This window comes from Macrobrachium nipponense, chromosome 27 (genome assembly GCF_015104395.2).
Source record: "Macrobrachium nipponense isolate FS-2020 chromosome 27, ASM1510439v2, whole genome shotgun sequence".
Classification (NCBI taxonomy): Eukaryota; Metazoa; Arthropoda; class Malacostraca; order Decapoda; family Palaemonidae; genus Macrobrachium; species Macrobrachium nipponense.
Genome location: NC_087216.1, coordinates 14,696,474 through 14,711,485, shown reverse-complemented (window position 1 = coordinate 14,711,485; position 15,012 = coordinate 14,696,474). Strand labels below are relative to the sequence as shown.

Genomic DNA, 15,012 nt, shown 5'->3' with positions numbered 1-15,012 from the left:
AAAAAGAAGTTAGAAAAGTAAAAGTTCCTGCAAGGAAATCTACGGTAATACAGTAAAGCTCGGACGAAAATCATGCTCTTGAGATGTACCGATTTAGATTTTTATAAATAAACTTTGAGTGAAACCTTCCCTTCCCTCCTCCCCCTTCCCTACTCCCAAATTGTTCGCGACGCACTACACTCACTACTGTACTGTACTTCAAGATCCAAAGATATTATTCTTAAATCCCCGATGCCCAAGAAGTTTATGATTTTCTACGTTGCTCTTGCAAGTAGCTATTTCTTAAAAGCTCAAATCGTATCTCTCATTTAATACTTCAAGTTCTTCAATACTTCAGTTTTCCTTTGCCATATTCCTATATTTTTTTTATATCATCAGTATCACGCATGCCCCGTGGATATTCAGATTCGCTTTCAATTCAAGTTTGTAATAAGTGGAAGTTATGCAAAGGCACTAGTTTAAATTTTAACTCTAAACCTTTTGTGTGAAATACTGATTTTATTTCAAGAGCTGATGTACGTGTCAGTCAGTATGTAATGGTTCATGTGAAAATCACGCTTCTGAGTATGGTCTAATAGCATTCCGAATGTTTCTACCGATGTAAACGGTACATAACGTTCTGCTTATCCATTATTGGAATTCGCACCTGGTTTCTATAGAAATTTATTCCGTTCATGACATGACTTCCTCAGAAACTAAGGCTCATCCAAAAACCAAAAACACAAATTTTATAGTTCTCAGTTATCTGAATTATCCTAAGCAGTACGTAATCATACATATTTTCCCCTAATATGCATTAGCCTGACAAATGACCAGCGTTGCACCTGTGTTACAGCTTTGGCGTGCTGCAGGAGAGCCAAGAGGGACAGGATGCAGACGGTGCCCGTCTACGTTCTCAGCTAGTTGTGTGTCTAGGTTGTGCATGGCTGGCGGTTGTAGTGTCTCTCATCAGAAGAAATCCTGGGAATGCTAACTATGTTACCAACGCCATTCCTTATGCTGTTCTGCTATTGCTTTTGATATGGAGTAAGTCGGAACTGCAGCAATCACTTGAGGTATTGGAAAATAGATAGCCTTGCTTAGGGTAGAAACTTTCCATGATGGCAGTTAAAATTTTGATTTCCTTGTCCATCTTCTGGTTAGCAAATGAGATTTGTTGGCATATTTAAATCTTTCATAAGTGTAGACGGGTGATCTGCAGGCATTTCTGTGTGTAGCTGTAAGACCTATATCCATAAGTGCAGCAACCGATGACACTGAAAACTATGTAGCTGTAGTATTGAGGACAGGAGCCTGGCTTTATAAGAATTAGGTTTCATAACTCGTTAGTCTGGTTAAACTACATAGTAATCATACTCTGTAGTACGTATATAAAATGTGGCTTTGCTCTCTTAGAAGTGGTGGTTAATTACAATATCTATGACAGCAAAGACCCTTCTGCAAAGAAATTATTAGTACTTTTTTCCAGGTTGTGCCGGTAAGGGCAGTGAAGCCTGCAAGACGGCCTTCCAGTCGTTTCTATATACAAATCAGGTAAATATGAATGTTGAGCACTTTTATTTGTTTGTGTGTGTAGTTGACATTTTTCAGCAGCACCAAGTTAGCAACACTATTTCTATATTGAGGCAATCTTGAATCTAATATGCTTGTTAAAGTGATGTCACATGACCACGATCATACACGGCTTCAAATTTGCACCAGTATAGGTAAATGTAGCTAGTACTCTGTGCAAAACATGACAATGATACGATAAAAGTTGCCTGAAAACGTACACTTGTGGCAATGCCATTTGCATCTAATTCCACAAAACTTCATTCAAGTATAGTACATACAACAGAATGGCATTAGACAATTTACAAAAAATAACTTTACTGGAATATTAGCTGTATATAATGTTCTCAACTCAAAAGGCAGTCAAACACTGGCAGTACATATGTTAATAGAAGTTTATCTTTTGCAATACATAAGACTCAGAATCATGGCGCTAAGTCTACACTGTTGGAAGCTGGCGTTTGGATTGACGCTGCGTCCCAGATGCTCTTCTCTTTGGGTCATGCTCTGGGAGGCCACGCCACCCTCGCTTCATACAACAACTTGCATCAGAATACACTCTGGTAAGAAAGAATCGGTTGATGACAGCGCTCATTTACAACTCTGTTTTCCTCCTACTTTTCCACGATTATACTTACTTGCATTGCCAACCTTGGTTTATTTACTAGAAAAACAGATTTTAATTTTTTCAGCACAGCAAGTGCAAACTGACCTATGATCGCCTTTAAATACATAATAAGTGTAAGAGCTCTTCTGCTGGTTTTTTTAGTGATCTACAGCAGCAGCCTTAAAATTACAGAAGGCTTCAGGGATTCGAGTACCCTCTTTTCAAGCACTTTTCCCAAATTAATTGCTGTTCAAATCTCACTGTCCTTTCATTAATCGTTATTACGTAATTACTTCATTCATAAGTTTATAATTTCTGAGCCTCAACAAGTTGAAACTGTCATTAATCTCACTGAAGTAAAATCTTCAAATGAAAATGAAATCCTTATCCACCTCGTTAGTGCGGGGGAAATGTCATCTCACCACAAGGAATTTCCACTCATCTTCAGTAGTCCCGTTGGCTCTTAAAGGCACTCACTGCCTGTTTTTACCACCGACAGGACTTCAATCGTCGTCGTACTGTGGGACACGGCAACGTCAGTCCTGTGCAGCTGTATTGTGTACACCTCCATGTGCCAAGCCGTTCACGAGTGTTACCCTTCCGTTCACGCCTGGGAGGTCGCGTTTATTGCTTACTCGGTCCTCATGGTCAAGGTGGATGTCCACGTGTGGCCAATCCTGTTTTTTCTTGTGCTCTTCACTTTAGGAATTGGCAGTCTGGTGAGTTATCTTGATGTCCACGCATGTCTATTGAGTCTTCTATTGTTATTTCTGTAATGATATCAAAAGGATTTAACATATATTTTAACTCTGTTCAAAAGAATTTAACATATCTTTTAACTCTGTTCAAAAGAATTTAACATATCTTTTAACTGTGCAAAAGAATTTAACATCTCTTTTAACTCTGTTCAAAAGAATTTAACATATCTTTTAACTCTGTTCAAAAGAATTTAATATATCGTTTAACTCTGTTCAAAAGAATTTAACATATCTTTTAACTCTGTGGAGATAGACAGTCTTGGCGTTTAGGTTGCTTTACGGATTTCCTGACGTGATTTAAATAGAATAATATCCTTAAATGCAAAAGACGGAAGTAACACTTATGAATGGAAAATCATTACTTTATTAAATATTCCTTGAACAGCATTCCGATATAACTACACACTACTGACGAAGGCTTGTCTTCCACAAAGGCATATTTTTGTTTCTGTAATATAATTTTGTTTGTCGTTCCAGATAGGATTTGTGGAAACCATTACAACGGCTTTGTTCAACAAATTCAGTTACCTCCAGTCCAGATACTTTCCGTGCATTGTCATGAGCTGCTTCCTGCTGTTCGTCTTGGGTCTGCCAATGTGTTCCTCCAAGGGGATCTATCAGGTGGAACTCATCCACATGTACACATGCAAAGTTTCCATTCTAGTTCTGGGACTCCTACAAGTTATACTAGTTGGTTACATCTTCGGTAAGACAGAAAACGCTTCGACTTCGTCAAAATCAAATCTTTTAAGACATTAGGTATGGTGCACGAGACACATTCTTAACAAAGATGGACAATTCTGACTCGAATGACTGGCTTTTGAAACCTCCTACTGTGTATTTTAGTAACAGCTGACTTTAGTAATACCATGTGTTATTTGGGGGTAAATCTTAGTCTTAGTGTACAGAAACGGTTAGTATTGGAAATATATTAAGATATTTTAATCTATTCTCATAATAACGTTACACTAGACTAAAGAAATCTTGCGAGCTGCTAAGGCGATAAAAGTAATAGAGGAAACTGACATGTCTATGTTCAATTTGGGCCAAATCTCAAGTCTTGTCAACTGTCACTACTATGAGGATATTAGTGACTACAACTGCCAATTGTTACTCTAAAGATATTATAAGGCTTCACGTAACGTCGGCAATTAGGAGAAAAAAAGGTTAAATATTACCGAAACTAAAAGGTTCCCTAAGCACGATCACACTTAGTAGATTAAAATATAAAACAGAAAAGTTTATTTTTCCTTACTTTGAAATAACGAAGGATATGTCGCCTTATCTTAAATATTTACAAACTGGAAACTACTTTTCTTTCTAATATTTTTTTAAAGAATCTGTATACAACTGTGTTTGTTTAATACCCTTATGGTTAAAACTGATATTTTATCATGTCGTCTTTTGGCTGAACGATTATTCAAGAGTTCATACACGGTAACGTGAATCAAATATTTCTATCACAATCACAAAGCACGTCAAGTGAAATGCTGACCTATTTTCAGGGTTCCAAAAGTTTATGAAACTCGTGCGAGAAGAATTGAAAGTTTCCGTTCCTGTTGTTGTGGAATGGTACCTGGCAATTTCCCTTAAGCTACTTGTTCCAGCGGCCTTCTCCGTAAGTGCTCTCCACTGCATGCAAATTCAAACAAACACATGATTATATGTAGCACTCACTAACAATCTAAAAAAAAAAATCAAGAGGCAACTCCAGTTTACTTCTGTAAGCTTTACAGTAAATATCAACGCATGGGCCGTGGGGAAGTCCCTTGCCAGCCTTGATCGTTTATTGCAAAGTCTAAAAAATCTACTGAATTAGAAAATACATTTTCATACCTTTCGTGAATAAGAATTATAAAGTACTGGCATGTCCTGTTAAAATGTTACTTCCTTATCGCCCCGATGATAATACATAATATGCATACAAACTGAATGTACAGAAATATACAATGAATGAAGCTTTGTGTGTGTGTGTGTGTGTGTGTGTGTGTGTGTGTGTGTGTGTGTGTGTGTGTGTGTGTGTGTGTGAGACAACTCAAATAAATGTCAGATTTTCAGTATCACTGGCTATCAATACACTTAATTAAACTCCAAATGTCTACACTTCTACTTATTCCTCCCCATTCCCTTTTCCCTACCTTTCCTTTTTTGTCATACCCCTTCCTCCCCATTTTCCCAACATCACAGAAGTGAGGGTTTCATGGCTGTTAAAGAAAAAAATCTAATGTATCTATATATCTATCCATACATATATACACACATAATATTATATAATCTATATATATAATATATATATATATCAATAATAATAGTAATAAATTATACAAAGACCAAAGAAAAAGCTATGGGAAATATATGTTGTATTTCAGGGGCTTTTATTGGTGACATTATTATACGACGATTACATTAGCACCAAGGACAAAGAGGATTCTGAAACATACACTCATTTCGGGCTGATACTTCCAATAACGTCTTGCCTCTTTGTTCCCGGTTTCGCCGTTTACGAACTTTACAAGAACAAAGACAGAGTAAGTCATGAAGACCTCATCAGTTCTAAAGTCAAGCTTTAAACTTTTAAATTTGATCAGTCATAATTTAATCACGGTTATTTGTAGAAGCACATAATGTGTACGCATGTATTCAGTTATTCATTCATTCAAATTTCTTGTTTTCACATACTGAAAATCACGTCTTTTAGTCTAGAGCAGTGAATGTGTTCTATAGACATTTGCATCTGTCTTTCCTTCTTTTTTTTTTTTAATAGAATTGGCAAGAACTTCTGAAGCCTACTCCCGAGTTCCGCCCTGCTCATCAGAGGCAGGAGGACGCCAGCAGCTTTATTTTGAACGAAGGCTCCGAGTATTCGATCTCAAGTTCCGTCCACGCCGCTGGAGGTCTCAACCCTTACATCACAATTTCGTCGATCACCGAAATGTTTAGGTGGTCACGTAACTGGTTAGTGGACAACGGGACGGGTGCTGATCGGGCAGCTGCCCAAGGACCGCAGACTCTACAGATTAATAGGATCTTAGACAATGACCTGTAAGACATTCAACTTCTAAGAGTTCTGGTATCAATTTTCCCAGCTTGTTTAAAGTCAGAAAGAGCACTATAGTAGATTCACATCAACCGTGCATTTGATGTCTAGGCCAGTCCCTTACGACGCTCCTCATTGGCTGTTGATAAGCCAATCACAGGGCTGGAAACTCTCAGTCTCTCTCGAGAGTTCAAATGGGCAGGATGTACGTTCCACCTCTCCTGGGGGATAAGTCTTTCAAAAGTATCCCTCAGGAGAGGTGGAACATACATCCTGCCTATGTGAACTCACGAGAGAGACAGAGTTTCCAGCACTGTGATTGGCTTATCAACAGCCAATCAGGAGTGTCGTAAGGGACGGCCCTAGACATCAAATGCACGGCAGATATGAATCTACTATAGTAAGCTGCAGAATTTACGAGAATTCAAATTCAAATTCAAATTCAAAAAGTTTATTGATATACATCAAATGGAGTGTAGCAGCATGCTGCTATACTCACCTACAAAATTCAAAAGATTCCAGTCAAAAATAATAATAAATACGTAAATAAAAATAAAAAACAGTAATGAAAAGCAAATATTTTACATGAGAAGAATTTTAACTCATTTTATACAAAAGCAAATGCCAAGCTATAATGCAAATTTTATACAAATCAAATGTTGATATACTAAAGCAAATTTACAATAGGCAAAAGCCATACAAAACAAATATAACAAGTAAATGTTATATAAAAAGAAAAATGTTAAGAAAGGGTACAAAAAATCAAGTTATACAAAATCATACAAAAGGACAGGCAAATGGCTCACAATTATTTATTCCAAAATAAATTAGGAAATTTCTCGACAATTTTGCAACATACATCATTTTTCAGAAAATAACATACTTGATTTGTTACATCATCTATTCAGGGGTTACGAAACTCCGATAATTTATTACATTCCATAACATAATGTTGTAAAGTATGTTTCCGTAACTCACCACATAATTTACATTTAGAGTTTTCATCATCAATGTATTCCCAAGAGTATTTTTATCCCAAACGTAACCTCATTATTAAAGTATCTAGTTTAGACAATGCCCTACCATATACAATATTGCTGTTTTCAGACACAAACAAATAGTGTCTCATACTGACACTACCATTGTTTAAATTTTCGAATTTCAGCCGCTTCCCACAAAGACCTCTTGATTTTTAGCCCTTTTTTTTTATTCTACTCAGAGTCATTGTGCCTTCTGTATCAATATTATTATTGTTTGTAGCATCCTTTGCCAAACTATCAGCCATCTCATTCAAATGAATACCAACGTGAGATGGTACCCAGAAAAACTTGACAAAATACCCTTGATCTTCTATTGCATATATAAGTTCTTTACACTTACTTACTAATTCCGTGTCAACTGGATATCTAGAGTTAAGTGCAAGAAGAGCACTCTGGCAATCAACGAAAACAAACACGTCTTCCATCTTGTTTACTACTAAGGTTAACCCTTTATGAATGGCATGTAATTCAGCAGTAGTAGTAGAAGTTTTACCTTCTATTCTTTTTGACAGCGTCTCGTCAGTACTCACATCATGTTCATAATATTCCCTTATAACCACCCCGCATCCAACCTTGATACCATTCACTGAACCATCACAGCACGTATGTATACTATTAGCTTTAGGTAATGTGTTGATTTTGGACAGAATAATTGTTTCAATTCGTATGTGTTGCACTCACTTTTTTCACAGTCAAGTTTACAAATACTTACATTAATTTTGTAACAACCACGGCTTCATTGGAGCTACTTCTTGTAATTTTACACAAAATTTTACAATATCATATTTCATCAGTATATTATACAGTTTCTTAAAATACATGTTATATTTAACAGGGCAAACTCCATTGCCTGAATAACTGCCGACAGCCTCTTTAAGGTTCTTTCTCCCCTTCTCATCATACGAAGAGCAGCCATAGCCGCCACCTCTTGTATTCGGTCAACAACACACGGTAGATTCAATTCCAGTCTCATGATTTCAATCCTAGTACTCATGGAACAACCTAAAATAACTCTCATTGCCTTATTCTGGATTATTTCAAGAGGTCTCAACTCTGTGTTCGAATAATTCACCAGCACAAGTGATGCATAGTCTATAACTGAACGCACTGCACTGATGTACATCATCCTTAAAACCGGAATACCAGCACCGTTACCTCTATTTGCCAACACCTGTAAAGGTCTCATTCGAGCTAGACAAACATTTTTCAATTAATTAATTTCATCCGAGCTTTTGTTAAATCCAATGTACATACCTAGATACTTATAACTATTTACTTTTTCCAAAGTTTTACCATTTATGGCAACCGTATTACTATTAACCATCCTTGACTAGAATTTGCTCTTTTCTTCATTTATCACCAAGCCCTTGTGCATGCACAAATTCTGTAATTCTGCCATAGCCCTTATTAAAATGGTTTCACTAACACACTGTATCAAAATATCATCAGCATAAACAATAATCTCGGTACCAGCAGGAAAATTATGCCTCGCAATTTTATCCATCAAAACATTAAAAAGGGTAGGACTAAGAACACCACCTTGAGGAATACCTAACTCCATCAACATACCCTCGGACTCATATCCTTGGAACCAAACTTTCGCTCTTCTTTCAGTTAAGTAACTCCTAATCCACCTCAGTAAAAATCCCCTGACACCTTTGTTGACAAGTTCTTCTAGAATAACATTACCGCAAGCTCTATCAAAAGCTCCTTTTAAGTCAACAAATGCTCTACATTTAACATTAGCATTACTTAAGGCTTTAATAACGCAGTCTGAAGTACTCTTCCCCTTTATAAAACCAAACGCATTCGGCGATAATTGGTCACCAATCATATAAATTAATCTATTTAATACAAGACTCTCCATTAATTTACACAAACAAGAAGTAAGTGAAATAGGCCTATATTCTCGTTGCCCTTCAGTATAGGTACAACAAGAGCTATTTTCCATTTCTTAGGGAGCCTGCTATTTTTACATGAAAGATTTATTAGATCTAACAAAGGACTATCCTCCATCATAATTAAACAGTTTATAATTTCGTACGTTATTCCATCCGCACCAGGTGCCCTTTTTACAAAACAACAATTCGTCATTTGTAAATGGCAAACAAGTCTCACAATTAATAGCCTCTTGTAACACCACGAGTTGTGTTCGTTTATACCGCCTGTTACGTAAGCAGGCCTGAACACTGTTTGGGAGACCACTGATACTTGCAGCTTCCGACAATTTCCTAACCAATTCGATCGCTTTCCCATTCGGATCATGATGAGCTAGTTTCCTTCCTTTTCTTTCTCACTTTATTGACCAAATTCCATACAGACCCAATCTCTTTGGTAAATGAAATTTCTTCCAAGAACTTATCCCAATATTTGCTTTTGACCGTCCTTCTTACCTCTGCTGTCCCGTCTGGTATCTGCATCATGGTCTCTCTACTCCGATTATCATTTGGATTCTTACTCCAATTACGTTGAGATTTTCGAAGCAGTTTATTCCAACCCCGAACTATTTTGTCATTTGAATATACAGGCTTTTTAAATTAAGAGAAGTCACTTTTTATGGGAATATTTAAAATACTATCAATGACAGTGTGCAAATCTTCATAGAATATGTTTTCATCGTTTTGATGACCATTAACTTCCTTGTAATGTGTGTACCACTCACCAACTTTATTTATGAACTCTAATTTTCTATCAGGTTTTAAATGATAGCACTTTCTTTTTTTACTGACAAACGTCTTCTTTATGCTTAAAGATACTTCTATAGCAAACTGATCACTAACAAGCTCACTAACAACTAACGCATCAGCTGTACATTCAAACATATTAAAAAGTACCGCATAATCAATTCTGCCACCTCTCACGTGCGTTGGTGCACCATTCCCCAACACTCTGACATTTTCCAATGAGTTAAGTATGTTATTTAACACAAAACCATTTCTGTTTTGGCTACCACTGCCTCCCAAATCATGATGGCGAGCATTAAGATCACCCACTAATAAACAGTACTCATTGAAAATAACCTTAGGTAAATTCTCAAGATCCAATTTATCAGCATGCACATAAGCATTGATCATATAAAATACAATATCCTTTAAATATAATTTTACACAAACACTCAGAGCCGTTAATTTCTGTCGCTTCAGATAAAACAGCTGGTATATCATTTTTCACAAAGGTAGTTAGACCCCTTATATTTTTCTCAATATCTGCCGGATGTTCAAATGATTGATAACCTGTTAATTGGAAACCAGCCCCACTAACACTGGTTTCTTGCAAGTTATTAACATCGAAATCATGAGAAAGAACCCAAGCATGAACGTCGGTTCCTCTTTTTTGAAGACTATTTACATTCCACGATAGTGTTTTAAGACAAGACCCCTCCATTTTGGTCAATTTTCTTCCTCATTTTTCTAGCAAAAGTAACCACATTCATTTTAAGATCTTCATCTGGCCGCTGCATGTACTCTAGTACTGTATCTAATAAGGAAGCAATACTAACAACTAAGTTGTCACATCCTTTTCTTTCATTTGATAAATCTGTCCTTAATTCATAATTTCTGTCATAATTTTCACATTATCTGGCAGACATAATATCATCACAAGTAGCTCTATCGACAGTTTGAACCTTCTTTTGAATACTGACATTAGAACCAGTACCTACATCATTCACTTCAGAAACATTCTCTTCCATTCCAATAGAAACGACTCTACTAGTACCTTTTCAAGTTCTTCTATTTCTAAACGAAGTGTTTGAATAACACTATCATGTTCATCACAAGCTAGACTATGACTAGAGGTCTCCCCCTTTTGAAGTTGCCTTTCTTCTTCTCTTCGTTCCCAATACGTTTGTAACTGGCATAACAACCCCCTTTTCGTTCTTATTCAGTGATTGAGAAAGTAAAGTACTTAGAGTTTTAACACCAATAACTGGCCTCTTTTTACACAACCAAGAACTAGCATTGTGGTCACCTCCACAATTGCAACATTTTGGAACAATTTTAACATTATTCTTTATTTTATCCAAACATTCTTTTGAGTCATGACTTTTGCTGCAATATCTACATTTGATGTTACTCTCACATTTATATGCAAAATGGCCCCATTTGCTACATTTAAAACATAACATATGACTTTCCTTAAAAAATATCGACCCGTTTATATCCAAGACAGGGAACAAATATTTTCTCTGGAACCTCACCTTTTATAAGTGCTATCACCTGTGGTTTTAAACTAGTTTCACCTTTCTGCTCATCTACCAATAAATCATTTGGATCCATACATAAAGGGTAACCAAACACAATAACTTTAGTATATGTAAACTCGGTTATATATACATTATATTACATGAATCATCAGAGGAACGAGACAACTTGGGATATTGTAACCATAATTACTACAAGTTAAGACGAGAGTTTGTGCTAAATCACAAATTCCTATCAAGAAGAAAATACCGTAAGAACCTTTGGTAGGAGGCCTCCAAAGTAAACGATGTATATAAGGTGGGATAAGAGTACGATGAGAAAAAGAGAGTATCACGATAATGAACCAAAATGAAGACGTTTCATAGTGGTGAGGTGAAATGATATATGGCAACTAGACGACACTGTTATAGTACTTATAGCAATGCATATCGTTATAATTAAATGCCCTATTTAGACTTATTATGATAATTCTGCATTCCAACTTAGGCATATATTTTATTTTACAATATGCAATATCATGTAAAATATATTCCTACATATGTCAAACATATAGGCAATTTGGGAACACTCAAGTGTGCACAATTGCTCAAGTCCACGTATATGTACAGTATATACATGTATTCTTGTATATCATATACATATACATGCAGCTTTGACATACCGATGAATACAGCAATTATTACCTCCGTAGAGAAGCTCAAGACACTCACTCTTGTACAAATCCTATCTGTGATATTTACACTAGAATGTTGTGAATATGAAACCGGTGATAAACACCCTAAATGTATATTCACTAGTATCTAACCTGTATCAAAGTGATAGGTGTTACCTGTGCCATTATGTAAACTATATTAAGATTCATTCCTAACACTTGTAAGTTGTAATATTTACCAATAAAAACCAAATGTCCAATTTCCAGTGTTCCTTGTCTTAACCTAGAGAGAGAGAGAGAGAGAGAGAGAGAGAGAGAGAGAGAGAGAGAGAGAGAGAAGGGCGGGGTGGGGGGGAATTCTCTTCTAACAGTTATAGTACTTACCAATTAAAAACAAAAATTCGCGCAGTTCCATTTTTTTTAACTTATACACACAAACAAATTCTCTTCTAGCAGTTGTTATATTTACCAACCAGAAACAAATATTCAATAAGTTCCTATGACTTTTTTACCTAGAGAGAGAGAGAGAGAGGAGAGAGAAGAGAGAGAGAGAGAGAGAGAGAGAGAGAGAGAGAGAGTTCTCTTCTAACAACAGTAATATTTGCCAGTTAAATTCAGTCAGGTTACATTGGCTTAATCTGCGCGCGCGCGCACGCACACACACGTACGAGAGAGAGAGAGAGAGAGAGAGAGAGAGAGAGGAAAATGCTCAAAAAAGTGATCCTGACGATTTTACGGGAAAAAAAGTAAGAAATTCAAATGAGTAACATCACTCCCCAAATTCTGTGAATCTGATAAAGAAACGAACGAAGACTCAAACGCTACATCGTAGGGTTCATAAAAAGCGATAACATACCTTTTGTAATACATAAAAAACGCATCCATGAATCGGGTACCGATATAAACTAGAAAACTACGAAGAAACGAGATATTTATGTACATAGTAAGAATAATTGAAAAGACAAAACCAGGGGTGTTAAAGCAATTTGATTTGTGGTTCACATTGTATCCTTTTTATCCTCAAGTGACCACAAAACCTCGCCCCACAACAACTCCAAAACCCCATGGTGATTTGAACATGAGCTTGAACCCCCAACCTCAATCTGATATTAAATATAACAAAATTTCTGTGAATTAAGACTTGGGTAACATCAAACTGTAATGCAGTATAATTAAGTGACAGAAATCACAACGACTTTATTATGATGTTAATGATCATTATCATTATTATCCATTATTATCATAATGGATGTATCATGATACTTACCCAGGATACTTGATGAAGAGAACCTTTAATAAGGAGAATGACATTTTGAATTACATGTAATTTACAAAAGTAGCATTACTGTGCCTGGCACTTGGAAATGGGGAATATGTCAATGGAAGTAAGATATATTAAAGCTTTTACCTTGAATCTGGTGGTCAGATAATTTTCACAATCAGGAAAACATATGTTGGTATCGCACGGGAAAACAGATGGTTAAGTATTTGAAATTAATTTGGACGTGTGTATCCGTTGACACACACACACACACACACACACACACACACACAAATCATATGTCTACGCAGGCAACTTGTCACAGCAACAAGATATGAAAGTCTACCCTTTCAAATAAATACCTTGGGAGGCCACTTTTTCTAATGTAGTGACCGACTGATTTCATTTTCTGTTATACTGGTAGGTAGGAGAAACTTAAAGAAAGGGAAGATGGTCGAAATGTATTGGCGATATATAATTTGACATGTTTTACTGAAAATACAGAAAAAATTAAAGACTACTGCCGCGGTCTGGTTCCGCCAGTTGGTGGCTGTAATAATTACCGTTTTTAATATTTACAATCCTGTGCTTGTCTTATTACGCTCATCCCGAGGGGGTGATACTAGAATTTACCCAACCAAAATTCAAATAACCGTAAAATACACTTTAAACCATTATCCTATTTACGACTTTTTCCATTCTCATGAGGCATCAGATTTGCGAGTCCGTTTCAATGACAACAAAAATGCAAGAAACGAATCCAAGTTTGGACAAAAATATCGAAACTTGGTGAGACTGATTGTCACTATATGAGAACAACAGACATATGAGTACATTTAGAGAACGTTTATTAATGTAACCATAATATATCAGAAAGGATGGTGATATAAGAGAGAGTCGAGATGACAAGTCGATTGAACCCGTTCCCAGAAGACTCCACTGTACGGCTGTTGATATTAGCAGAAAACTATTTGCCAAGCGGACTAAGATTGTTCGCAGCTAAGGTGAAGAAAGGATAGGACCTAGCTTGCCATATTTTTAAAAGACGTCTCTTCAAGCAAATCCTCCCCCCCCAAAAAAAAAAAAAATTATATATATATATTAATTATATATATATATATCTATATATATATATATATATATATATCGAGCTACAAATGTCTTTTAATATCTAATTCGCTCTACCTCAGAATTAATATATTTTCATATGTTTAACCGAAGGGGAATTTTTAGGCGATCGTCGGCCGGCAATTCTATTATCGCCTAAAAAATACCCCTTCGTTAAACATATATATGAAAATGTATTAATTCCGAGGTAGAGCGAATTAGATATTAAAGCTCGATATATGTATATCAATCACGGTAATGTGATATGATTTTATATATATATATATATATATAATATATATTATATATATTTAGATATATATATATTATATACGTATCCATACAAGGAGTGACTCCAAATGTTATCATTTCGAATTTTGATTAATATGATGGATGAGGTTACTAGGTCTATGACTAACTCCTTTCCTGCCTAACCCAAAACTATAATTCCTCCAAGACACCGACCCACCCTATCCCCCTCCCTGCCAACAGCCACAAGAATCGAAAGACTCTAGGGTCTATATAATGAGGTAAGGGTAGGATACTATCACTACTTTGAATGACATAATAATAATAAAGACTCCTCCTCCTTGCGGGGTCACGTGATGAATCCTTGCTAGCGCTGTGAACAGGATATCAGGTGTTCATTCGGAAACATAACTGTCACTTGTGTTACTGAAATTGCGCTTTTGTTTGTTTGTTTATCTCTTGTTTTGTTAACTAGCTTCTTCTTGTTCAAAACATTATTTTAATGACGCTTGCATTATTCGCAATGTTTATTTAGAAGTACATTAACC

The 15,012-nt window shown here is 36.1% G+C and overlaps 1 protein-coding gene across 1 annotated transcript in view; it reads left to right on the top strand.

The window, feature by feature from the left end:
• LOC135200843 (sodium- and chloride-dependent GABA transporter 1-like) overlaps positions 1–12,107 on the top strand; it is a 29,583-nt gene extending 17,476 nt beyond the window's left edge. The window contains exons 7-14 of the mRNA XM_064229540.1: positions 836–1,026; positions 1,469–1,533; positions 1,969–2,114; positions 2,658–2,877; positions 3,394–3,622; positions 4,422–4,534; positions 5,286–5,444; positions 5,681–12,107. Coding sequence (XP_064085610.1) covers positions 836–1,026; positions 1,469–1,533; positions 1,969–2,114; positions 2,658–2,877; positions 3,394–3,622; positions 4,422–4,534; positions 5,286–5,444; positions 5,681–5,962 — 1,405 coding nt within the window. The 3' untranslated portion in view covers positions 5,963–12,107. The remainder of the gene's footprint in view (positions 1–835; positions 1,027–1,468; positions 1,534–1,968; positions 2,115–2,657; positions 2,878–3,393; positions 3,623–4,421; positions 4,535–5,285; positions 5,445–5,680) is intronic.
• Positions 12,108–15,012: the final 2,905 nt, after the last annotated feature.